A 26,597-nucleotide genomic window follows, 5' to 3' on the forward strand; every position below is an offset into this window, starting at 1 on the left:
TTAGAAGAACATTCACCTGAACCAGCTATGTATCTTCTTAAGGATTTTAATGAAGTATCGGATTTCAGTATACTGTAAAATCACATATTTTCGTGAAGTCAAATTTTCGTGGTTTGAGAAAACTCTTGGTTCGTGGGATTTGAATTCGTGGATGAAGAATTGTTGAGTAGTTATGTATGTAACAATTTACATTTCGTGGTGGACATGAATTTGTGGGTCTCTTCTGCATGATACCTCGAAAACAGTGAAAATTAAACCCGAACGAAAATTTATGATTTCACAGTAGATAATTATGTATTATAAACTTATTTTTTGGATTCAAAAATATCCAAAACTGAAATATAATTTTGAAGAATTTCCTCCTTAGAAACGGAGCTATGGGTATAAGTTGGATTACCACTTGATGAATTCAATCCCATTTCCTCTAAAATATAGTACTTTCAAAATCCTCCGATTATATTTCCAGTATAAGGGCTGGTGAATGAAAACTCTATCTTTCACTACGGTAAAGGTTTAAGGAGGCTGAGGGTCAACAAATTAACAAGAAATTAACCACCAGATATAACTTAAATTTTTAGATATGATATCTTTAGCTGTCAACTATCATTTGACAAAGAAAAAATTCATACATTTTAGTTTGAAAATTTGATCATTTTTGTATATCTTTATATGGAGCTCTTCTTCTAAAGGAGATCGAAATAGTCTAAAAATGGCCACGACCACCCAGCCTTTTTAACATTCAGTTATATTCTTCCTGAATTTGCGATTAACATTATGAGCCTATGTTGATTAATTGTTACTTGCTTTGTCAGCTTGGACCTGTACAAAATGGCCAAGGCGCCATAAAACTGAGATTATGCAGTTCACTTTTGATCTACATGTAACAGTGTAAGTCTCACTTTTCCACTATCAATCCCTTTTGAAAAAGTGAGACTGAGATAAAAAAAAATTGTTACTTAGCAAATCTCAGTTTTATGGCCCCGGAAAGCCTGCATCATGTAATCTACAGTGTATCTAATTCTTTTTTTACACTTCTTTCTTTAATTTAAACAAGATCATGTCACCTTAAATCAACTATTTCTAGTAGCCATCCTTAAAGTCTGTTTACTCGAAAATTTTTAAAGTTTTTTTTTAATTGTCCTACATCATGCAGAAGGTGGGATTTAAGAAATCTGCCGTTTTGCTAAATAAATGACTACAAAATTAATTGAAATTATCTGCTTTATGTTTTTAACAAACAAAGTATAATATTCTATCAAATAAATGCATTCATTAACAACAACGAAAGCATAATGAATTGCTATTAGTGAAAAGAGTGAAAGGAACTAGATAAAATGTAAGGAGATAACGAAGAGTATTCAAGCTCTAAAGGAGCAGAGCAAACATGGACCTAGCTCTGAATATCAGAGGTAGGATCAGGTGCCAAGGAGGAGTGAGCATCCCTTGCCAATATATATTATTAGTACATGAACTAAGCAATTTGAATTTTTGCTCTTAAAGTGAGGTAATTTACTTTTTCTTTTTACCATCTATACATCTTGTCTTAAAAGTATATCAACAAAATTCCATCTCTACTCAAAGAGTCAAGTATTCAGGTTTTCGTTGATTTTGAATAAAAAGGCCCCGTCTTCAATTTGCCTAGCTTTTGCTTTTGACCTATGTTTTAGTTTCTTAGCAGCTAGGAAAGAGAACGAACTAACCAAGGAATCAATACTCGGAACACAACATAATGAACACTGAATTCCACCAATATAACATAATCTTATCTCGTCAGTGTCCATACAAATGGAGCTTTGCAACAGAACTAGGAAATCTAATTCAACTCCTGGACTAGAGTGTTAACATCAATTTGACCACGTGTGCAAGCAGTAAATCTCGACTACCGACCATTGTTTCACTGTCAACTATATCATACCCTATATCCATGCAATTTCTGCAATTAATTGTAAATCTAGACCCTTTATGTCATTGATTTGGAATCCTGCAAAGCCATTTTAACACACGTAACGTCATAATGCCTTCCGAGGTGTCCCGAGAGAGCCATTCCAGATTTGACAGAATAAATTTACGATGTAATTCAACTTCAGACTCGATCCGGCTTTTTTTTTATTGATGTGCCCTCAAAAATGTATTGTGGTCCAGAATACCGATATACGTCAGTGATCTGGGCCATTATCCCAAAAACAACCGTAAAAAATTCATCAGAAAATCAATTCAGATTCCTCTTTTTTTTAACACGGGGAACAGAAAAATATAAGCCAGTTCTGTATAAAAAGAACTTAACAAAATACTTCCTTTTTCTTACCATCGATCCGTATATTAATTGGCCAGAAATAAGAATGGTACGGAGACTCTTTGCTTGTTAAGCCAAACATTCAGACTTCTCTTAGATATCTCAGCTGCAGATGATGCCTCGAGCTGAACTTTCCCACAAAAATTCAATAAAGTCCTGTTTTGCCCAATATTCCATACACGTGCAAACATTTCGCAGGGCAATAAGACTTAATTACATCTAGATGTATACCAGGGAAGTAGGTCTTGCAGCAAACATAAAAATCCAAAGAACGACTATCTTCCAAATCAATGGTATATATAGTGTATTATCTGAGATAAAAAAAAACTATTTTTCTTTTAAATTATCATCTAATATGTAAATCTACAGTGTATATGTCAAATTGATAGCCACAGCAAGAGCAAGTTTCTCAAATAAATTTTGCTTCAAAAGAATACAAAATAAAGTCACCAAACAAACATGCGCAACTAGTGTTTATAAGAATTCCGAGAAATTGCATCTAAAAACTAAAGATTTTATCAAAATTGAGACTCTCCAGATTTTTTTAATTATTTACATGAATGTTACTGTTTATGGTATCAAAATGATATTTAACAAATTATTCTGTAAATGACTACTTAAAAAATATGAAAATCTCAAAATTCCATTTTTATTGAATAAGTAGTTGTCTACGATGTCAAAAATGCTTAGTCTACTTTTTTGTTAGGATTGGTTGTACAATGCGTAGAAAATTCTGGCGTTTTGGTCGAGTATGGTCGGTCTATGAAGAATGCTTACTCGTTTAAGGCACCTGATCCCAACTCTGGAATTTCCAGATGCCATCTTCACAGACTTATTTTGATTTTAATTTTTTGCGATTGAACTATTCGTTACATTTGCCTTTTACATGCTATTGATTTGTGGAATAAATAATATCTTAATTTTTTAAAATTGTATTCGGAGATTTGGGGAAGTTGCACTGAAATATGTTTCACATGTAGTTTCTCCTTCACAGTAATTGATATTTCAGTTATTAAGAGTGAAGATTAATGGCTTGATGGAACATTTACTAATCCCTGCAATGAATTTTTATTTATTTATAACGGTTTTTCTCGAGCTATGAAATCCTTTATAGGTACGACAACTCAAAATCACTTTCGGTATCTATTACCTGGAACATGTGGAATGCAATTTGAAAGTATTTTAACAGAATTGTGTTTCAATTCTACAAAAGAACTGCAAAAGTGGGATTACCACATGTGGAGTAAAAGGTTAGGTAAAATTGCAGTTATAATGGCCGTACACATGAAATATATATACGGAGATAACGAACAGTATTCAAGAGCAAATGTCCATTTTGACCATAAAACAATACAAAATAGGAGATAGCAAACACGGACCTCCTAAAATTCAGAGGTGTGATTAGGTGACATGGAGGAGTGAGCATCCACTGCCGACCGGTGACACCCGCCGTGTGCTCCTTGTCCTCCATCCGTCGTCAATTCAGTGTATAAATAATGGTCTAACAATATCAAATATAGTATAAAAACGTCAGCAGCATTTGACTCAATGTTAAATTGTATTTGCTAACAAGGTCATTGTATTGACCACAGAGCTTACGAAATTATGACTGTAAACGAGACTCTTGATATTCTACTTGCATCAACTTGTTTGTCAATAATTTAGCTAGTTTTAGAAAATGTTCATACATAGAGCGTGCTCTTGTGTATCGAATCACTGTGCTACATACATGTAAACTCTGTATGGTGGTGATGAAGGAATATTGCTGCATAAGTAAGGGAAGTTGACGGTAGAAAAATTAGAGCCATCACGTTTATCATAGAACTTAGTTGTTAGATTACCATTAATGTCTTTTTCAAGTAAAATATCCAAATATGAAACAAATGACTCTGTGGTATCTTTCATCTCGATCTCACCAGGATATATCGTGTCCAAATAAGAATGAAAATTACTATTGTTAATTAAAAATACGTCCACGATATATCTAAATGTCGATTTGAAGGCCAAAGCAAGTGTTTTCTTCTTTTCACGCGTAAGATTTTGCACACATTCTGCTTCATATGAATACAAAATCAGGTCTGCTAATAACGGGGCGCAATAGGTACCCATGGGAAATCCAATACATTGTAGGAAGACCTGGTTTCCAAAATCACATAGATATTGTCAATAAGAAACTCAAGTATCTCACGCATCTTTTTGATGTCGACTTCAGAGTATTTGTGTGTACAATCACAATGTTTTTAACAAAATAATTTTGCAAATGACCGATGACAATGTAAAACTTTATTGTTACCAGCCTTGTCACCTGACACTAAACAATTTTTTTAATAAACTTCCAGAACTTTAAACTTTTTTGACAGTGAGTTGGGGTCTTTGTATTCATAATCAGTATATCATGTTGTACACAATACATTCTTGGACCAATTTCATCAAAGAAATTAATTTCAGTAACAATTTGAAACAGTGCTATTGCTTCAAGGATTTTTTGACCTTTTGGAATTGTTTAAAATGATTTCCTTCATGAATTCATACAACAAGAGTATTGATACCTCCAGCAATAGTTAAGTTGAAAGAAACTTTTAGGATTTTATTTGAAAGACTTGGTCCTCTTAAGCTGCCCTACTGCAAATGTTAACGTCAATACTTTTAATTTCAGACAGAATGACGTACGATGCAATATCTATATGGCTCCTTATAGTATGCTGGGCCAAGCTAAATATGAACGACTACTCCTTTAATATCAAAATATATTTTTAAAATTTATTACATAATTCATCAGCACTTTTTAATCGTTCATTAAATAAAAAAAAAAAAACGCATCACGATTGTGTTTTTACACAATTGTCATACAAATAATTTTTTGTTTTAATATCACAAGATTAAGGAGACAGGTTACAATGTTGTAACAATCAATTCATTAATTGTAATTCAACAACAATGCATCTTACACAAATACAGAGAAAAGAATCCAGTTCTACAAAACAAAAACTATTTTTGAACTTTGGATATCTCATGGATATGTTCAAGTATACTGGAATTACCAGCCACTTTTTCTTATAAATTCTAAGTTTACAATGTAGCAGTAACCACAACATCTAAAATCTTTGTAATACCATATCTGACATAGCACCAAGTTGTTTCTTTCCCCCAAAGAGTTCAAGATATCAGTGTTTGACTATACATTTAACAGTTTTAAAATTCCCTAATACATTTACACATAGGTTCAAAGAGAAATATATTACCCTTGCTCAGTGTTATATGACAATCGTTACCATTTTAGTTTGTTCCCTAGCTGAATGCAGTAAATTTTTTTCTCCAAGACACATTTTAAATGTCTGTAGAAGTGTAATTAGTTTCACATAGCACTCAAAAATCATTGACAGTTCTATATTTGATAAATGAATGTGACAAATTTTATGAAAATATTTCATTAATATACTGTAAGATTTTGAATTATTAAATAAATACATGTAATTGCATTGTATATTAATAGACTTATTGAACAGATAACACACTTTAAACCACTCTACTTAAAGCAATATGATCTGCAACTTTGATGTCGGAATTTTTTGTTTCAAAAGAAACATGTCTGTTTTTTATTTGTGGTCAAAATTGATATGCATTGACAAGAAATCTATTTTTTTTCATTCAAAATCATTTTTTTAAATCTATCTCCTACACAGTTTTGTTCAAACAAGATGCCAACTCATAAAATAATTTTTTTCCCAATAAATTGTGATTGAAATATTGCTTTTAATTAAGCAAAATTCCTCACAAAAAACAGAAAAAAAAGTTTTCAGGTACTTATGCATTAAGATATCTATGAATAATATCAATTGAGTTGTAGATACATGTATTAAAATCAAGGTCTTTATTTTTTTAAGTAATTTTGAAAACAGATTAGAAATCAAGATTGAATAACCCTTGTAAAGAATTTAGTATGTTTCAAAGACATATATAAACCAGATATTTAAGGAATGTGTCTTAATGCATTATGTTTAGTAAATCATACTATTTCATGAAAAAATCTATGTTTTTTATACACCCTGTAATTAAATGATATATCAAACACAGTTCTGATTTACAACAAACCCCTCATGCACTCTCTTGCCAATTTCCTCAAAAACAAATTGAACACATCATAATACTTTGGAAGAAACTAAAAAAAATTAACATCCACACTTTTCAATCTCATTCATGTCATGTAAAAATAAAATACAGTAAAACTTGTCTCATCAGGATGTTGTGAAATCCCACATCTGGTCTAATATGGTGTTAACTTTGGAGAGGACGTTCTAAGTATTAAGTACTTGTGTCCAATCCTTTTGTTGTAACATCTTAACAATAAAATATGTTCAAAACAAACTTTGGTCTGTTGCAGTTACTGTAGATTCCTCAATATCCACAAGGAATCAATTACCACGTAATTTCGTGAAAAACTCCAAACGCAGATTAAAATCATTTGCCTTTATTTTAATGGTGCTGAAATCTATTTATTAAATAGATTTCAGCACCATTAAAATAAAGGCAAATCTCTTCATTGACTGTCCATTCGCAAATTATTTTTTTCGCGATTTGACGCTGAGGAGTCCATTCGCAATAATAAGTACTCGCAAAAAATAAGGAATCTACAGTAATTCAATTGTTTTTAATGTTGTCTAATCCAGAATATTGCTTTATCCAGCCAATTTCTTTGGAATCAGTGGTGTCCTGATTTAAGGCAAGTTTTACTGTACCTATTAGCATAAATACACCCAGTATGAAATGGGGACTTACACATGAGCTAAAACTGACCACTATACCCCCACACATGTCACGTGAACTCACACAAGTGACCGCAGCCTGTTGGACATTGTCTATTGAGACTAAACCACTCTTTCATGTGATTGAGGTGACCCCCATGTGAACAACCTTGACACCAGATGAAGAGGCCCTTCACGGGTAAATGACTGCAAAAACAGAATTATCAAACTTTAAAAAGAATTGTTCAATAATAATGGAATACATGTTAAAGATGTGTAAATATAATTCTTTAAAAATCCTCACATGGGTTAACAGAGCGCATTTCAAAGGAAAAGGTATGTTTTTATTTGAAAACTTGATTTTAAGGCATTTTTCCCATCTATCACACATAAAATTCTGATTTTTTTTTTTTTTTGGGGGGGGGGTATGAATATTTAGGCAACAAAACAGCCTAGTCTTTGAGTTAACCGAAACCAACATGCACTGTAAACAGGGAAATTTTTTGCCACTATTTTGTTTTTCATCCCTTTCAGCCTACTCACAGGTGGGTGAATTTAACATGGGCTGAATTCAGAGAACACAGTATAATTTGTGAAACAGAACAATAACTGGGCAAATTAAAAACGGGGCAAAGGTGTTCATACTAAGGGTGAAAATAAAATGGGCAAAAGTGACTCTATAATACTGTATAACTATAGACTTTTCTGAAGAGCCTACCATATTGTGCAGTTGTTGATGACGAGTTTACATCTGTCACACAGCCAGCCCACTCGTTGTAGCGGTCGGTTACAGCGGTGACAGTTGACATGGATACGCGTGGATTGCTGGTTTAACAGGTTCACCTGTGGAAGGTGACTCAGTTTAATTATCGTATTCGCTTTTGTCCATAATTGAAATCTGGCCAGCAGATCTGAAATTAACAATGTAAATTAACATTGATAAATAAAAACCAAGTCAAGGAACATTAATTCACAGAATAAATTAGCGTACAAAGTAAACTGTAAAAAAAAATCAATGCTTTTAATTTACTTTAATGCAAATAAAGAAATATGTTCAACAACTTTTAAGTGCAAACAGAGATTTAGTCTTACAAGTACTTTTTCGTGGGGATCAAATTTCACTGATTACCCGTTAGTTATCTTAAACGGTTTTGTGGGCATTAAATTTCGTCAATTCAAAAGTTAATTATCCTATTCAGTAAAAATAATCCTATTGAAATATTGTGAGGGATTTAATTTTGTTGATACTTGTTCACAACGAAATACATCAAATATGATCCCTAATGAAATTTACTGCTTTTACAGTATTTCTAGATGTATCATGTAAAGTGTATGAAAACTGTATACTTTTCACTCTTACTTATGTGCATTTTAATACACCACATGAATCATTGCACAAAAATATAACATTTGTCAGATGGGTTTACTTTAACCTTAAAAGGACATCATATTTGCATACACATGTACAGGTACATATGTACAGGTGTATGCAAATATTATGTACATACCTAAATAAGACAAGAACCAGTTTTCTTGAACTTCGGGTTCAATCTGAGGTCGGTATTTAGGTCCCAGGACAATCAGTATACAAACAGCTGTCTGCACATCTCCCTGGAGTCAAAGTAGAAACAAGTTTAATCAGGTGTCTTATACCATGTGTTAAATTTAGGATGTCCCATAATCTGTAGTTGGATATAAATTTTATCAAATGAATTGTGTGGGTTTTTTAAACCCAGGGTGAGGATGAAAACACAAGATGAGTTGGATAAAAGTCATATCCAGCTACATATCATAAAAGATCCTTTTTATCCCATGTTTAATTCACAACCAATGTTTTACACTGGTTTTATATAGGATCCCACTTTATTTAACTTCATCACAATTCAAAAACCATTGTGACGTCAGAGTCCGTAAATGTACTAAAATCTTTGTTGGGTTTACTTTGCTTATTGTCAAATTAACTCAAATGCGTCCACTAATTTGCATATTTCCTTCGAAGGCATCATCACCACTTACCTGCTCAGCATAATGGTGCAGCATCTTGGAGATGAAATCAGAAAAGCGAAACTCGGGAAGTTCAAGGGTATTCCCGAACAATCCCAGCACCTCCTCTTCCTTATTACTCCCCCCGGGGAGGGGGACACTGAGATTGTTGTTCTCGCTCTCATTAGCGCTAATTGTCGGAGAATCATGACCATTCTGTATGGAGTCCAGCGGAGTTCCGTGGTCCTTGATTTCATGTCGCGGCTGGAAGGCTTCACGTTGCAAGGACCATTCCTAAAACCGAGAATTTAATAAAATAAAGGCATATTTCTGCTTCATATTATCATTCTACACATTATATCCAAAGACAATGGCTAAGCAATGAAAATAAAGAAAATAAAGAATCTAACTGCAAGGGATGTAACTCTGCCAAAGCCATGACAAAACATCCAGTCCGAGGATGAAATTTTTAATATCAAAATATAAAGACAATAACTTTTGATGAGAAGAAAAGATAATAAATTATCCTTCAAATATTTAAAAATTAACTTTTTCCTCCATCTATTTTGTACAAGAAATTTGCATCAATTTCTGACCTGCAATCCATCCATGTTATTGTAGGGAATGATATCTTGATCGCCGTCAGCAAACAGTATATCCCACTCCTCGGGGATTATCTGTCCTCTGGCGATGTTTGTCAGGTTCTCTTTCTTATAATCCTCCTCATCTGGTCAATAAAACAACAAATATACTGGTACGCTTCTACGACAATCTGTGTAACAGGTGTAGAATGATATATATGACTATACATGTACCTTGCTTTTGACATTTTGCTTAGTGTGAAATTACACATTTTCATGGGGGTTAATTGATTTTGAGGTATGAAGAGACCCATGAATTCATGTCCACCATGAAATGTGAAATTTGTTACATACATAACTACTCAACAATTCTTCATCCACAAAATCAAATCCCCACAAACAAAAACTTTTTCCTCAAAGCCCGAAAATTTGATTCCATAAAAATATGATTTTACAGATCTATAAAATGAGGACAAAGAATTAAAATACTGTATAGGGGGAAAATAACTCGCGGTGTTAATATTTGCTATATTCACGGTGTTAATGAATCCGTGAATTCAAGAAACAGTGAATAAGTTTTCAATAGGTATAGATAAGGGAGGAAACTTTTAATATATACCAATCCGCGAATTCAAGAAACTGTGATTGTACCAAAGAAGAGAAAAACGTGAAAATTACAACCCGTATAATTAATCACCTATACAGTAATTGATTATCAAAATGAACCAATATTTTTCCCTTTAACAATTCAAAAAGATTTCCCTTTACCATGTTTTTTTTTCTTTTTCTATATAATAATATACCTGAACCAAAGTTTGAGGAATCATCCACATCTCCATTGCTAATCTCATTGGTTGGAGTGGCTGTTTCTGTGAAATAAATTAAACAAGATGAGTTTGTGAAACACTATGCCCCCTATGGTAACACAATACTGGAGTGGGACGTAGACTGAAGTGGTATACACTTAGCCTTAAAAAAAATTATATCAAAATACTGTAGAAGTACTTTTCTCTGCGTGGTATTAATTTATGCCATGTACGCAATCACAAATTGTCTGTGAAATACTTGTAAGAAATATAGTGAGAGTCTTAGAAATCCCGTAACTTTCTACCCGTGGATTAAAGAAAAATAGAGATTCCGCGGAATTATGACCCCCTGGAAAATAGTACGTCTACAGTAAACCTATTGCAGGCTGAGATTAACAATGTATACAGGGAAATTTTCGCCTCCGTCTTAATTTCTCCCCTTTCGCCCTACCCACAGGCGGGCGAATTTAAAACGGGGCGATTTAAGAATACACAGCATGATTTCTTAAACAGTATTGTAACTGGGCGAATTCAAAACAAGGCAAAATTGTGTCCAGGTGTGAAAGGGTGAAAATACAATGGGGTGAAAATAACCCTGTATACAGTAATACTTTATATGTTGATACCTGATAGTGGTTCCTGTGGTGCATCTCTTCTTGTTGTTGTAGACATTCCAACTATATATGTAAAAATGTTTTTGATTTAGGTATCATATTGTCACAGCAACAAAATGTAAAGGATAGTATATTTTCATGCATAATGAATGTTTGATGTTAATTAATTTTATCAATTTAATTTTCTGAGCGATTCATGACAATCTTGCCTCTTTGTGTTGATTCTGTTGATGAAGCAAACATCACTTTTAAAATTCTCCAACTCTGGGCCACCTTAAATCGAATCAATAGAATAAAAGAAATTCTCATAAAAACATAGGTAATCAAACATTACGAAGCTCACCTCGACGAATGTTATCAGTTTAAGTAATGCAAATCTCACATCATATTTTCTTAACATTTAGTATTTATCCTGACAACAATATTCAAGCAAGTTCAGTTTAAATAGGTCTTTAACTTTATTAGAGATTAATCTGTTCCAAAAACTTTAACCTGGTCACTCATCTAGAAAATGTAGGTCAGATCCAGCATCCGAAGCAAGTTTGGTTGTGTCCATCCCTAGATGCATCATCCATGCACGTTTGGTCTGGGTAGGGCTTCTAGTTATTTGGGAATGGACCTGTTCAAAAAACTTTAACCTGGTCACTCATCTGGAAAATGTAGGTCAAGATCCAGCATCCGAAGCAAGTCTGGTAGTGTCCATCCCTAGATGCATCATCCATGCAAGTTTGGTCTGGGTAGGGCTTATAGTGACTTGGGAATGGACCTGCTCCAAAAACTTTAACCTGGTCACTCATCTAGAAAATGAAGGTCAGATCCAGCATCCGAAGCAAGTCTGGTAGTGTCCATCCCTAGATGCATCCTCCATGCAAGTTTGGTTCAGGTAGGTCTTATACATGTAGTTACTTGGGAATGAAAATGTAGGTCAGATCCAGCATCCGAAGCAAGTCTGGTAGTGTCCATCCCTAGATGCATCATCCATGCAAGTTTGGGCTGAGTAGGGCTTATAGTGACTTGGGAATGGACCTGCTCCTAAAACTTTAACTGGGACGCCGATGCCGATGGTATAGCATAAGCTCATCTTGACTTCGTCGAGGTGAGCTAAAAACAGCTGGGTCCATATAGTCTTTCTTTTCTTTACTGTCAGATACATGTACACTATACATATACTTTGAAAGCTGATATTTTATATGTGTAACTATATATATACATCTAACTTCCGAGTAGATGTATATATATACATGTAGTTACACACTTTTTTTTTACACTGTATAAGCATATATTTCCAATATGCATTTATTGAAATAAAGTTCTGGAGCAATTTCCACCATACAAATACATGACACACATTTGAAACTTGTACAACTAACCAGCTACACATGCATATTGCTAGAATTGTTGTGATTTATACATGTAAGAACTATTAAAAAATTTGATTTTGATTACAGTTTTTTAGATAGAATTTTATTTTGTGGCTGTACGGTCCTGTACCTGTCGATTGTCATATCTTTCTGCAAGCTGTGCATTGTTTTCACACATCTCCTGTAGGGGGGCCCCACACACTTGGTAATTCCTGGCACAGTCCACAAAGTACTCCATCGATAAACACTTATAATAATATAATACAGATGTATATCAAATTAGACATTTGCACCTCAAAAGTAGTGCACTGAAAAATGCTTAATGTTAATACATGTACATTGTATGTAAATGAGAGTGAATCTAATAAGTACCCAATGAACATCAAATAAGAAGTAAGAAATTAATGGTCAAAAGGTATAAAAAATACTTTGAAAATGAATTAAAATGAAATGTACATGGAAAATCAACAAAACAAATTGGTTGAAAAATTTATTCATATGGAAGAAAAAAATGTGAGGTTTAAATTGATCACTATTGTGCAACTGTAAATCAACCTCCAACTAGATAATTAACATTCATAATTCATCACAAATGCAAGTGTTAAACAAGAAGCCCATGGGCCACATCGCTCACCTGAGAAGCTTTCACCATTCTGTTCTTTACCAGATTTCCCCCTTGTAATACATAATGCATCCCCACCCTACCCCACTAATCATAATTTAGACATTTTGAAATCTACACTACCCCAGGATCCTTCCATGTGCACATAAGTTTCAGCTTTTCTGGCCCAGTGGATCTTGAGAAGAAGATTTTCAAAGATTTTTCCTATATATTTCTATGTAAAATTTTGATTCCCCATTGTGGCCCTGCCCTTCCAAGGGGGTCATGATTTGAACAATTTAGTATCTACACTATACCAGGATGCTTCCACATAAGTTTCAGCTTTTCTGACCCAGTGGTTCTTGAGAAGAAGATTTTCAAAGATTTTTCCTATATATTTCTATGTAAAACTTTGATTCCCCATTGTGGCCCCGCCCAACCCCTGGGGGTCATGATTTGAACAATTTAGAATCTACACTACCCCAGGATGCTTCCACATAAGTTTCAGCTTTTCTTGCCCAGTGGTTCTTGAGAAGAAGATTTTCAAAGATTTTTCCTATATATTTCTATGTAAAACTTTGATTCTCCATTGTGGCCCCGCCCTTCCCCTGGGGGTCATGATTTTTACAATTTAGAATCTACACTACCCCAGGATGCTTCCACATAAGTTTCAGCTTTACTGGCCCAATGGTTCTTGAGAAGAAGATTTTTTACTGACCCCACCCTATTTTTGTCTTTTCTTGATTATCTCCCCTTGTGAGGGGACTTGGCCCTTTATTTTAACAATTTAAATTCCCCTACACCCAAGGATGCTTTGTACCAAGTTTGGTCAAAATTGGCCCAGTGGTTCTTGAGAAGTGGAAAATGTGAAAAGTTTACAGACGGACAGATGGACGGACGACGGACAAAATGTGATCAGAAAAGCTCACTTGAGCCTTCGGCTCAGGTGAGCTAAAAATATATCCCATACAGTTCTGTAACAGAGATTTACATTAATGGTAAAATGAAGATGCTACGGCACATGTATATCTACTAGGTTTTTTACAGTAAACCTTTGACATGCACTTTACTACATGTGTATATAGACAAAACTGCATGTTCCACAAAATCTCTATAAAAAACAATAAAATATCTGTAATGTTAACGTTATTACAGGGACATGTAAGTATATCTTACCTTTGAGGGTTTAGTAATCACAAACATGGTACTGTTTTTGTAGGCAAGAAACTCTTCATTTTTTGACACATCTTTCTTGGTTGTCGTAAAGAATCTTCCAGATCGCACTGAAAAAAAATGTGAAGTATTAAGTTCTTTCTACAATAAATTAATCCTAAAAGTAAACATGTCCAAGACAGTGAAAATCTTTGTTCACTGTAAAAATATGAAAGGTATGGCACGCCAAATTCACAAAAATGAGCTAATCATAGTTTCACAGTCAATAAACTAGATTTATCGGTTGTAAACTATAGTTTACGGACTGTTAACTATAGTTAACGAAGTTAATCTATATTTTACATCTGTAAACTATAGTTAACGCGATAATCTATGTTTCACAACTGTAAACTATACTTAACACCGAAAACAATCATTTGTGATTGCAAAACATAGATTATCTGATACGATTTATAAACTATGGTTTACAACTCTTAACTATAGTTAACGTTCGTAAATTATAGTTTACAGACGTGAATCTAAGAGTATGTTTATCAACAAAATCTATTGTTAATGTTTTATTACAGACAGATAAACTTAGATTAGCATTCGTAAACTATAGTTAACAACCGTAAATATAGTTTTACAGATGAAAACTATACTTAACGAATCGTTAACTATAGTTTACGGTTTGTAAACTATAGTTTACAGTCAATAAACCTAGTTTATCAATTGTGAAACTAGGTTTAGCTAATTTTTCTGAATTTGGCATGCCATAGAAAGGGTTTGTTTTTTAAGATCAATATTTTAAGAGTAATTTTTCTTTTGCAAATTAATTTTACTCCCTGAAAAGAAAAAAATTGCTTGCTAAATGAGAACTTTCTTTGAGTGTAACATTGTGATATTATCAATATCTATACAATAAGCTCTCATTATGAATGGGAAGTAACTCTAACGGTACCAATCTTGAAACTAAAAATGAATATTTATGCTTCTCTCAAAGTGAATATCATAACATTCACAGAATTTAATCCCACTCTAACCTGTTAGATCCGGTTTTTCTAAGGTAGCGTAAGAAATATCTCCGTGTATACTCATGTCCAACCCCGCGGGAACTAGGTCATCTGCCGGCCTCTTGGCATCTTTAAACACGTGCTGATACAGATACGTGTCTCGACTACAGCTGTAAAGCACATGCGGGTCATCTTTCCTCCAGATAATACCTGCCAGGGTAAAAATTTAAATGAAACTAGACATTCTTATAATGATAAATCTGTACACCAAATTTCATTTCAGTTTGTGCAACAGTTGTGAAGAAAATGAGGGGAAACTTGTAAGACCGACCGACAGACTGATGGCAGCAAAACAATATGCACTCCCTTCTTTAAAAGGGGACATAAAAATCGTTCTTTGGATGTTAGAATGGAAATTAATGTTGCAGCTGTTGCAGAAAAAAATACATAACCGGTTTAAGCGGGTTATGTAATTTTTTCCTGCAATAGCTTCGACGTTAATACCCTACTAACAACCAAAGAAAGACATTTTATTTTTTATCTTTACATCTGTATGAAAAACATTCAAAGTCAAATTAAAAATGTTGGTCTTCATAAGAATTAAAGACAAGAGGCCCATGGGCCACATTGCTCACCTGAGTACTGTAGCTTAGAAAAAGTAGAAATTGGTTTATTATTGAAAAGTTGAATTCCAAAAGTAATCCCATGATCAATCATGGATTTGCTATTCTTCAAAGAATTTTCCCATATATTTCTATGTAAAACTTTGGTCGGCCATTTTGGCCCCGCCCTACCCCCTGGGGTCATGATTTGAACAAATTTGAATCTACACTACCTGAAGATGCTTCCATATAAATATGATGAATAATGGCTTTGTCATTCTTGAGAAGAAGATTTTTAAAGAATTTTCCCATTAATTTCTATGTAAAACTTTGGTCAGCCATTTTGGCCCCGCCCCACCCCCGGGGGTCATGATTTGAACAAACTTGAATCTTCACTACCTGAGGATACTTCCATATAAATTTGATGAATTATGGCTTTGTCATTCTTGAGAACAAGATTTTTAAAGAATTTTCCTATATATTTCTATGTAAAACTTTGGTCGGCCATTTTGGCCCCGCCCTAACCCCGTGGGTCATGATTTGAACAAACTTGAATCTTCACTACCTGAGGATGCTTCCATATAAATTTGATGAATTATGGCTTTGTCATTCTTGAGAACAAGATTTTTAAAGAATTTTCCTATATATTTTTATGTAAAACTTTGGTCGGCCATTTTGGCCCCGCCCTTCCCCCGTGGGTCATGATTTGAACAAACTTGAATCTTCACTACCTAAGGATGCTTCCATATAAATTTGGTGAATTATGGCTCTGTCATTCTTGAGAAGAAGATTTTTAAAGAATTTTCCTACATATTTCTATGTAAAATTTTGGTCGGACATTTTGGCCCCGCCCTACCCCTGGGGGTCATGATTTGTACAAACTTGAATCTACACTACCTGAGGATGTTACCCCATAAGTTTCATCTTTCCTGGCACAGTGGTTCTTGAGAAGAAGATTTTTAAAACATGCCACCAAATTTTCATTAATTCCCAATTATCTCCCCTTGAATGAGGGCGTGGCCCTTCATTTGAACAAACTTGAATCCCCTTCACCCAAGGATGCTTTGTGGCAAGTTTGGTTGAAATTGGCCCAGTGGTTCTTGAGAAGAAGTCGAAAATGTGAAAAGTTTACAGACAGACAGACAGACAGACGGACAGACAGACAGACGGACAGATGGACGCCGGACAAAATGTGATCAGAAAAGCTCACTTGAGCCTTCGGCTCAGGTGAGCTAAAAAAAATATTCAGTGGATGTAAATATATGTAGATTACTCACTCTATCAATATATTTCAAATTAATGGTCAGAATTTAAACTATTAGAATAGTACCAGACAAACTGATTGAATATATAATTATGTAGATAAATCTTATTCTATTTACCAGGATGGGTAAAATCATATGCATTCAAGACATATTAAATGACTTAAATTAGTTTATTTTACTTATTTCACTTCTTTGTAAACTTGATAAAATAAATTCATGGTAGATTAATATGTTTTACCTTTTTAACATTAAATGATATGAAGACAAATGTAGAGATTGAAATTTAAACAAAAATATGATATAATTCCCAACTGGAATAAAGATAATAATAATCATTGATAAAAACGAAAGTGGTCATGTGATGAATATTATTTATTAGGGTCAAAATCAATAAAACAAAAAGAACAGTACCTGTAGCAACATCTGTGTGTTTGTCAAATGAAGCAAATGGTACATAGGGTCTATTGATGTCCCACACACTGACAGAAAAATCCACCACAAAGGAGCAACTGGCAATAAAGTGACGTCGCTGGGGACGCCACCTTATCCTAGCGACAGATGCCAACGTGTGAATCTGATGCACCACCTGAGTTTTAGGGAAATCCCAAACCTGTAAAGAAAACCTAGGTTTTTATCTCATACAAGTGGATGATACAGCCCATTGGATAAATCTATGCTTTATCCACGAGTAGATGCTATATCAATAGCACTTTCGGTTTTGACATGATCCCTCGCTTCAAGATTTTATTTTATTGAAACTTTTATTTGTAAAAATCCTTGCCCTTATAAAATCAATGATAAAGAGCAATAATGTTGTTAAAAGCAAGAAAAAGACTTGTATATGTCAACGAAGTATCTTATTTTATCAAGGTACAGGAGCTGTACTGGCTACTTGAAGACGGATGTTACCCCCCCCCCCCCCTTCCTTTAAATCGTCTTCGGAGAAAGTAAAGCCTAGCAGTTAAGTTGTTGTTATAATTAAGATTCCTTTAACATCTTCAACAATGCTTTTGTATATTATACTTCTTATGCCTACTTAGTAATGTAGGTGTACCTTACCATGGATCAACAATGAATCTACAAGTAGCCTTGTCTAACGTTAGCACGTTTTGAACTGGTACCGTACAAATCGTTAATTTTCATGATCCATCGGTCCTTACAACTTTTAGTCAGAAGTTCGCTTTATGTAAAGATCCAGCAATTGTCACATAATGTTTTCAAAGACACAGATGGCAAAATTTCTAAATTTTGAAGACGATCTACTTTCTTTCGAGGCATGTAAAAATCAACGGTGCAATGTCATCAAGTTATACTTCATCAATTTGAATAAAAATCATTCATTTAGTTTTACAGGGGAAGTCTCAAAGTTTTGTAAAAACGAAAATCGTATGAGATAAATAGTACATCTATAATTGTTTGATTTGATATTGGCTTTATCCATTTCATTGAAATGGTGTATATTCGCTCGGCAAGCCACACGAATATATACACCATTTCAACTCGTTGGATAAAGCCAAAATCAAATCATACAATATAGATATCCTCTATATATATAAATTTCAGCGGTACCCATTTCAGTGAATACTGTAAACATTGGTATACCAACTTTTATTTGCGTGTGAGATATTTTCGGTACGTGTGTGCGGGAGCATTGATATCGCGAATATTTCTCGCCATGAACCGGTCCTAAAAGCCGCTGTGTCTATATTATCAACAGATTCAAGAAAGGCTTAATCGGGAAAATTAATTGTCGCAAACTAGTTTACCCCATTATTCGCAAAATAAAGTCGTCGCAAATAAAAGTTGATTTACAGTATTCTTTACCTGTTGGCTGTTGTGCTTAACGAAATTAAACATACAGTAAAACTCGTTTAGTACGAACAGGGATATTGCGAATTTACAGATATAGCGAAGTTATCTTGGATCCCCAGCTATATAAATTTAACGAGTTCTTTAAGATAAAAGATAAGATAATATTTATTTAAAGTCGGGTACATCAACAAAGAACATTAGCTCTGTAGAGCTATTTTCTGACTACGGATAAAACGAATTACAGATACAGCGAAGTGATTTCACAGGTCCCGACTTCGTTATAACCGAGTTTTACTGTATACAGTTAAACTTTGGTATCTCAAACACTGATATCTTGAATACCATAGATATGTTGAAGTGATTTCAAAGTCCCAAACACTTATTCTTTAAATATTTTACCCTCAATATCTCAAATCCTCAGATATCTTGAAAGTGTTTTTTTTTTTTTTTTCGACTGGACTGAATTCGAGATAACTGTATTTTTTTAAAAGTAAAGAAATTTACAATTCTTACTTTGATTGTCTTATCTCGACCTCCAGTAGCAAACAAGTTCCTCTCCTCGGGGTGCCAATCTATGGTGAAGACAGGGCCATTGTGAGCTGCAGTGATTTGTTTCTCCGGCCTATCAGGCCGTCGCATGTCCCACATCTAAGACAAGAGTTAACAAAGGATAACAAAGCTCAACTTAATAATTATTAACTATATGGCAAAGTCCCAGATCAAATGAATGGTCATAATGAAGCTCAGATCAAATGAATGGTCATAATAAAGCTCATTTTTTCATAACAACGTTTAAGGTCAAGATCTAGTAAATGGAAGGTGCCTACAGATTTTTCAAATTTAAGAAATCAATTTCTTTAATGATGCTTTATAACATTAGCTTGGTCAAAATAGGTGTTTTGGGGCATAATTTGTAGCAAAACAAGATGAAAAACCTTATTTAAAACTGTCATTTTCAATGAAAAATTAAGAAAACCAGTATTGAAAATGAGAGTTTTTTCCATATCAGACGAAGAAAATGTATCCAGATTGCCTACAGTTTTTCAGAAAACTGTCATTTGTATGTTCTTAGTCTCTACTTTAAAATAATGTTAAATTTAAGATAGGTATCGGGACTACTTTTCATGTGATTTCAAATTGAATTCCAATGAAAATACTTTATTTTCTACATAATTCTATTAGAGCCGTAAAGTACAGGAAAAAGAAAGTTGAAAGTGATTATGACGTCACAATGGATTTAGCACTGAAAATTTATTCTAAAGTCATTTACTAGATCTTGACCTTAAGTGAATTTAAACTGAGTAATTGAGTAGTAAAAGTACTACATATTGCAAGAATAATAAATAATTTGTTCACTAGAAATCTAAGCGAATGGAAATTGCATAATAGAAATCTAGAGGCTAGAAGGCCTGTGTTTAGCTTTATGCTGCATTTGATCTCCCTGTCACAAGTCAAAAGCTGTTTAGGTAGGGCATCTCCAAAGTATCCCAACAAGCATGAATAGATGATGCATCAAGCGATGCTTACTACCAATTATGTTTCAAATGTTGAATTCATTCTAGTATATATATTTACAGAGTGGTCAGGTTCAGGTCTAAGGACACTATTAGCTCATGGTAGCTGTAAACCATACTTTTACAAAACTAAAATAAGAATTTAGCAACACAAGCTTACAAAAACTTCATGTCATGCTTAATGAATTTACCTTCACTCAATAATTCAGTTCAACATAGAGTCTGACACACAAAGAGAAACTTTAACAAATTTTCAGATTTATCCCCGCCAAGATTTACACACTTTTATTTCGTCACCAAAACTTACATGTACATTACCACTCTCATCAGCTGCTGCAAAGAAGAAGTCATTGAAGCGTGGAGGACACCACTGCACATCTCTGATACTATTTCCCGACTTAAACACACTGCTGGAAACATGCTTACGCAGATCCTGTTACGGAAAAAAAATAATAATGAAAAGGTCAGAAATAGTGAAAAGACCACAGTCAGACAATATAACTAAACAACTTTAAGCTTGAAAATATATTTTTCAATGCTTCTTCCGCTATAGATTAAATCTTACAAATAAATGTTATTCAAATCTTACAAAAAAAATGTTTTTCAAATCTTACAAATATATGTGACCAGGTAATTAATTCTTACAAACATATGTGACCAAGTAATTAATTCTTACAAATATGTGTGACCAGGTAATTAATTCTTACAAATATATGTGACTATAGGTAATTAATTCTTACAAATATACCGGTATATGACCAGGTAATTAATTCTTACAAATATACCGGTATATGACCAGGTAATTAATTCTTACAAATATATGCATGCTTCCATCCTGAGATCCGCTGAGTAAAAGGTGAGCGTCATTCTCGTGAAAACGAACCCGATTTACCGTCCGTGTGTGGTGGCCTTGGAAGACATACTCTACAAAACAGTGGTAATCAGAAATTTTATATTTGTTCAATACATGAAACATATTTCATGATTTTATATTCATTCAAAGGTCAAGTCATACAGAGATACTGATGGTGTATATCAATCATATAAAAAGAATTCTATATCTGAAAATACTACATGTAACTAGCGAAAAGAACTTCTTATTTGACCTTTCAAGTCAGGATTACTTGTGAATGAAGAGTCATGAAATTTATTGGTACTGAAGTGGACAAAATGCAGGGAATTTATACTATCCCACTTGAGAGCTAGCTCTTCTAGTGATGCAGTAGTGTCTTCCTATACTCATGCATACTAAGGGAATCAAGAACCTTCAGACTGATGACTGCTTCAGGTTACAGTATACAGCATAAAATACGTGCCAATTATATAAATATCATATACTTATACTCTAAAAAAATTTAAAAGTCTAGTTCTAAATAATTCCAGAAACAATTACTGTAGATGTAGTTTTTTCCACAGGGTCATAATTCCGTGGAATCTCAATTTCTGTTTAATCCTCCCCTGGTAGAAAATTATGCAGATTTCTTAGACTGTCACTAAATGCCTTACATTCATATTAAGTACGCCTGGACAAATTTCCGCGGATAATTTGTGAACGCGTACATAGCGTAAATTAATACCACATGGTTAAAAGTACTTCAACAGTATATGTACAAGACTTCTCAGCATCCAATACATAAAATTCCCTGATGGAACAGAAATTTTATGCATTTGAGACCTTAAGACAGCTCTTTACATGTACATGTATATATTAATCCAGTTGCTATGACTACACACCTACCTTGCTTAGAGTGAGAATGACGATTTAAATCCCAGAGAACCACAGAACCATTGGTTGCAGCAGACGCTAGATAGTGATCTAAAAATACATATTAACGGTACATGCCATTAAGAGGGCTGGGTGGTTTTGGCCATTTTTAGTTTATTATAATATTTATCTCCCTTAGAAGAAGAGCTCCATATAATATTAATAATACTATTGATTTCTGCACAGTAAGTATAATTAAGTTAAACATCTATTAACTCTCCTAATTTTAAACATACCTTCAATATGATTCCATGCCACATCAGTAGAGCTAAAATTTAAATTGAGATTTTTTCCCACCCTGAGGTTCAACTTTTCTTCAAATTTATCTTCTTCAATATTATAGATCTTGAATACTGAAATAAAAATGTTGTGCATGATTCACTAAAATCTATACTTTTTGAAGACTTTTTTACAATTTTATAAAAAAGCAAAATAAATCCATTAGAGTAACATGTCACATTTACAGAACTTTAATTTAAAAAAATTTTCTTGTTTAAATGGCCTTTTTTTTGCACAGCTACAGAAAAATATACAGGTTTATCAGAGAACTACAGTGACTCAGTGAGTGTTGTGAATAAAGAACTCACAAAAATTTCAGGCTGCAGGTACTGCAGCTTGAAAGACTTTAAAACAACTGGCATTAAGTGGTGTGTGAATAGTCAAGCTATACAGCACTGGAAAAATGAAATATTTACCATTTTCCCCTGCCATTACCACTTGTAAATTATCCTGTCATTAAGTTGTATGTAAAGAATCATGCTATTCATCATTAGAATTATGAACTATGTACCATCAAAACCACTTGTAAGTTGTCGATCCTGTCATTAAGTGGTGTGTTCAGAAATACATGTGACAAACCTACCCTTTCTCCCAACCACCACTTTTACGTTATCTTAGCTGCCATTAAGTGGTGTGTATAAAATCATGCTAAATACCATTAAAATAGCGACCTACCATTTCTACCTGCCACTACCACTTGTGAATTATCTTAGCTGTCATTAATTAAGTGGTGTGTATAAAATTGTTCTAAACACCATTAAAATAGGGACCTACCATTTCTACCAGCCACTACCACTTGTGAGTTATCCTTGCTCGTGTCCAAGGCATTAATGGCTCCTTCACAGTTTACACACAATGTTCTCAATGGGTTAGGAGAAACTGGAAATAATGAAATGGTTCTTAAGACTAAAACAATCCTGTATATGCATAAACTTTACATGAGGTTTAGATTTCATGAAGTTAGTTCCTGTATTTTTCATTTGGGATATCAGTGAAAATGATGAATTCATGAAAAAAGCAAAAACATACGAACTTGTTTTTCTAGAATTTTACATTTATTTCAGTATACACATGTAAAATAAAAGTGCAGGAGTATAGTTAGTGGTGCAAATTATGTAATAATTATTTAACATGGCTGATTGCATATATTTAGAAAACTTCAATACTTTCGGGCTATTAAGAGAAACTTCTTAAAACTCAAGTTACCGGGTAGTTCTACTATACGAACTGAATGAACATTGGGAATGATATTCCTTAAAACACATTTTCATAGAATGATTTAGTTTATATTTTTATATTGGATTTTATATAATCATTAATCAGGGAACCATTATGAACATTAATTACATGATCAAATATGAAAAACTACATGCAGTTCAGATGAAATGTTTTGGGGGAAAAAACTGAAAACAGAAAAGAAACATGTAATTAATAATTGCAGCAAAAACATACAAACTTGTTTTTCTAGAATTTTACATTTATTTCAGTATACACATGTAAAATAAAAGTGGAAAGTTAAGTAATAATTATTTAACAGCACTGCAGCAAAAATGATGAGCTTCAAATTCAAAACAGAGAGTTAAAACACATTTTCTAGAAATGTTTAATTTTTATTTGTAATAATCATGTTGAACATTAATTGGCTAATGCACTGAAATGTTTGAAGCAGTAAAACAGAAAAGAATGTAACGAATGAAAGCTTTTTTATTGTGACGTCATAATAGAGAGACGCAAAAACACAATGCTCCGTGACGTATTTCATGTACCAAAATTCAACAAAATAAGATGTAAACAACAAACAAAATGCGTGGATTGCAGCAAAAATTTGATGCGACCGTTAATGTTGATTTTCAAAACAGCTTACGAACCGTTAAATTAACGGTTACCAAATAATTAAAATAATTAAACTAATACATCAATATTAAAACAAACCAAACACACAAAATACATACATATACTCATTTTATCCAAATTGTAAACTTAGTAAACAGTGAGCATCTTCATGCACAAATACCATGTTAGTTATCTTCTGTAGAGGAATTTGACTGGAAATGAAAAGATTATAGTACTGTACCTTAAATACATCGTTGTTTGTGACATGCAGGAATTAAGCACAAAGTCAACTGAGAGAATGATTCAAAAACTAGTAACAAAAAACAATGCCTTAATCAATCTGTAATTTTTGCAGTACTGGAATACACTAGACAAGAGGTAGATACTGTTACTAGTAGAAAATTACGAGATAAAAGTTTTACCTCTGTCGTGGACCACACGAGAGACATTGTGGACAACATTCATCCCTCACTTTTTATATGGATTGCCCTCTCTCATATCCACTGTAGTCTTCTGCATCATATATAATTCATAGTTATCATGTAATACAGCTTTACATGCAACAGATAAACATGTAAACAGAAGTTTTACTTATTAAAATGATTTATCTATATGGTCAAAGATAAATGTTTAAAAAACATTCTATGCTATGCATGATTTCCCATGAAATTCCACAAATTTCACACATAAAACATTTTTACTGAATTGAATTGATTCACCCCAAAAACCTTTGTGACATTGTTAACTTTATGATGATTGAGTGAGGCTGATTTCATCAGTCTAAGAATGTCTGTTTGACACTTTCATTGATTTTTTTCTCTTGTTAAATCTGAACACAATAAACTTCTTATATGAAATGCTGCTATGAAGACTGAGAAAATCATTCAATAAAGATTACATTTCTTCAAAACATGTAAATCTTTGTGTTTACCAAGTTTATCTATAAAAGATATGTATCAAACATGATTTATGAAAATTTTCTTCCAGTGACCTTGAACTTTCCCAAATGACCTTGGATCAAGGTCATGACACACCCTTGGGTCATGGGCAATCTTTGTGTGAAATGAGAACCTACCGTGTTTACCCATAAGAAAGATATGGACCGGACACGAATTATGAAAATTTTCTTCCAGTGACCTTCAACTTCCCCGAATGACCTTGGGTCAAGGTCATGACACACCCTTAGGTCATGAGCAATCTTAGTGTGGAGTAGTAGATTCTAATGTCCCTCTGTAAGAAAGATATGGACCGGACACGAATGCACAGACAGACGGACAGACGGACGGACGGACAGACGGACAGACGGACAGACGGACAGACGGACAGACGGACAAGGTGATTCCTATATACCCCCCCAAACTTCGTTTGCGGGGGGTATAATAAACTTCTTATATGAAATGCTGCTATGAATGATAAAATCATTTAATAAAGATACACTTCTTCAAAACATGTAAATTTCCACTTCTTCCCTAAATCAGAGTAAATCCCATGTAAGGCCACAGATCAATACCACTTCATTGGGAAAAAATGAAGTTCATGTAAATTATTAGCAGAACTAAAAATGAGTATAGATGTTAAAAACATCAATGAATTACTGTACATGAATATTTCATCTCATCATGCTCATGTGCCTGAATGTAACATGGTTAAAGAAAAGAATGTTTTTTCTCTCGGTGTGTCATATAAAATATTTTAAAACAAATATAATTATATGTATTTGAAAAAAAAACATAAAGAAACACCTGTCTTAAGATTTTAAACATCTGTTATCTCCGTCCAGACAAAAAATTGTCAACATAACCTGAATAAATTTACTTTCATTTTCGAAGATGCTGGACATCTCTTTCTTTAACTTATTCGTACTGAAAATAACAATAATGAATGTTATACTTTGAGTGCTAATCTAATATCAAACATGCGATGTACAAATTATAAAACGTGTTTTTACTTTAAAGTATTTGTACCTGCGTTCAAAATACGTATTTATGAGGATTTTTGAAAGCAGGTTGAATATTTTTGAACGAGTTACTTTTTTGATTGTGCACATATTTTGTTGACGTCACGGAAAATGATGATATACAGATGGCGCACTTGGAAGTAAACCAACTTCTCCCAAAATTGACGTTATATTCCATCTCAGATTTGTTTATTGGCTGATTTTAAAAAGGAATGAATCCTATAAGCGTTTATGTAGCCACCTGTCGGTATGTCATGTCGGCACGTTTCACCGATCGCGAGACTTGGGTGGATCTGTATCGCTACCTCCCCTACCTAAGACAATCACTGGGTTGTTATGTGTGTAGAAACCTCGCACTCAACCCCCATTCACCATCACATAAGAACTGTCAACACTTCGTATGTAAAGATTGCATTGGTGGCAA

The 26,597-nt window shown here is 33.6% G+C and overlaps 1 protein-coding gene across 1 annotated transcript; it reads right to left on the reverse strand.

Moving 5' to 3' along the window:
- Positions 1-6,828: 6,828 nt before the first annotated feature.
- Positions 6,829-26,548, reverse strand: LOC134258365 (GATOR2 complex protein WDR24-like). The gene is given in 18 exon segments (XM_062740894.1): positions 6,829-7,242; positions 7,754-7,946; positions 8,544-8,646; positions 9,052-9,312; positions 9,615-9,745; positions 10,403-10,468; positions 11,229-11,292; positions 12,511-12,627; positions 14,158-14,264; positions 15,177-15,356; positions 17,425-17,623; positions 19,339-19,473; positions 20,647-20,772; positions 21,154-21,263; positions 22,078-22,155; positions 22,341-22,457; positions 23,158-23,262; positions 26,479-26,548. Coding segments are annotated over 18 exon segments (2,298 nt in total). The 3' UTR covers positions 6,829-7,106.
- Positions 26,549-26,597: the final 49 nt, after the last annotated feature.

This window comes from Saccostrea cucullata, unplaced genomic scaffold (assembly GCF_032062105.1).
Source record: "Saccostrea cucullata isolate Sc308-1 unplaced genomic scaffold, CSIRO_AGI_Scuc_v1 ctg799, whole genome shotgun sequence".
Classification (NCBI taxonomy): Eukaryota; Metazoa; Mollusca; class Bivalvia; order Ostreida; family Ostreidae; genus Saccostrea; species Saccostrea cuccullata.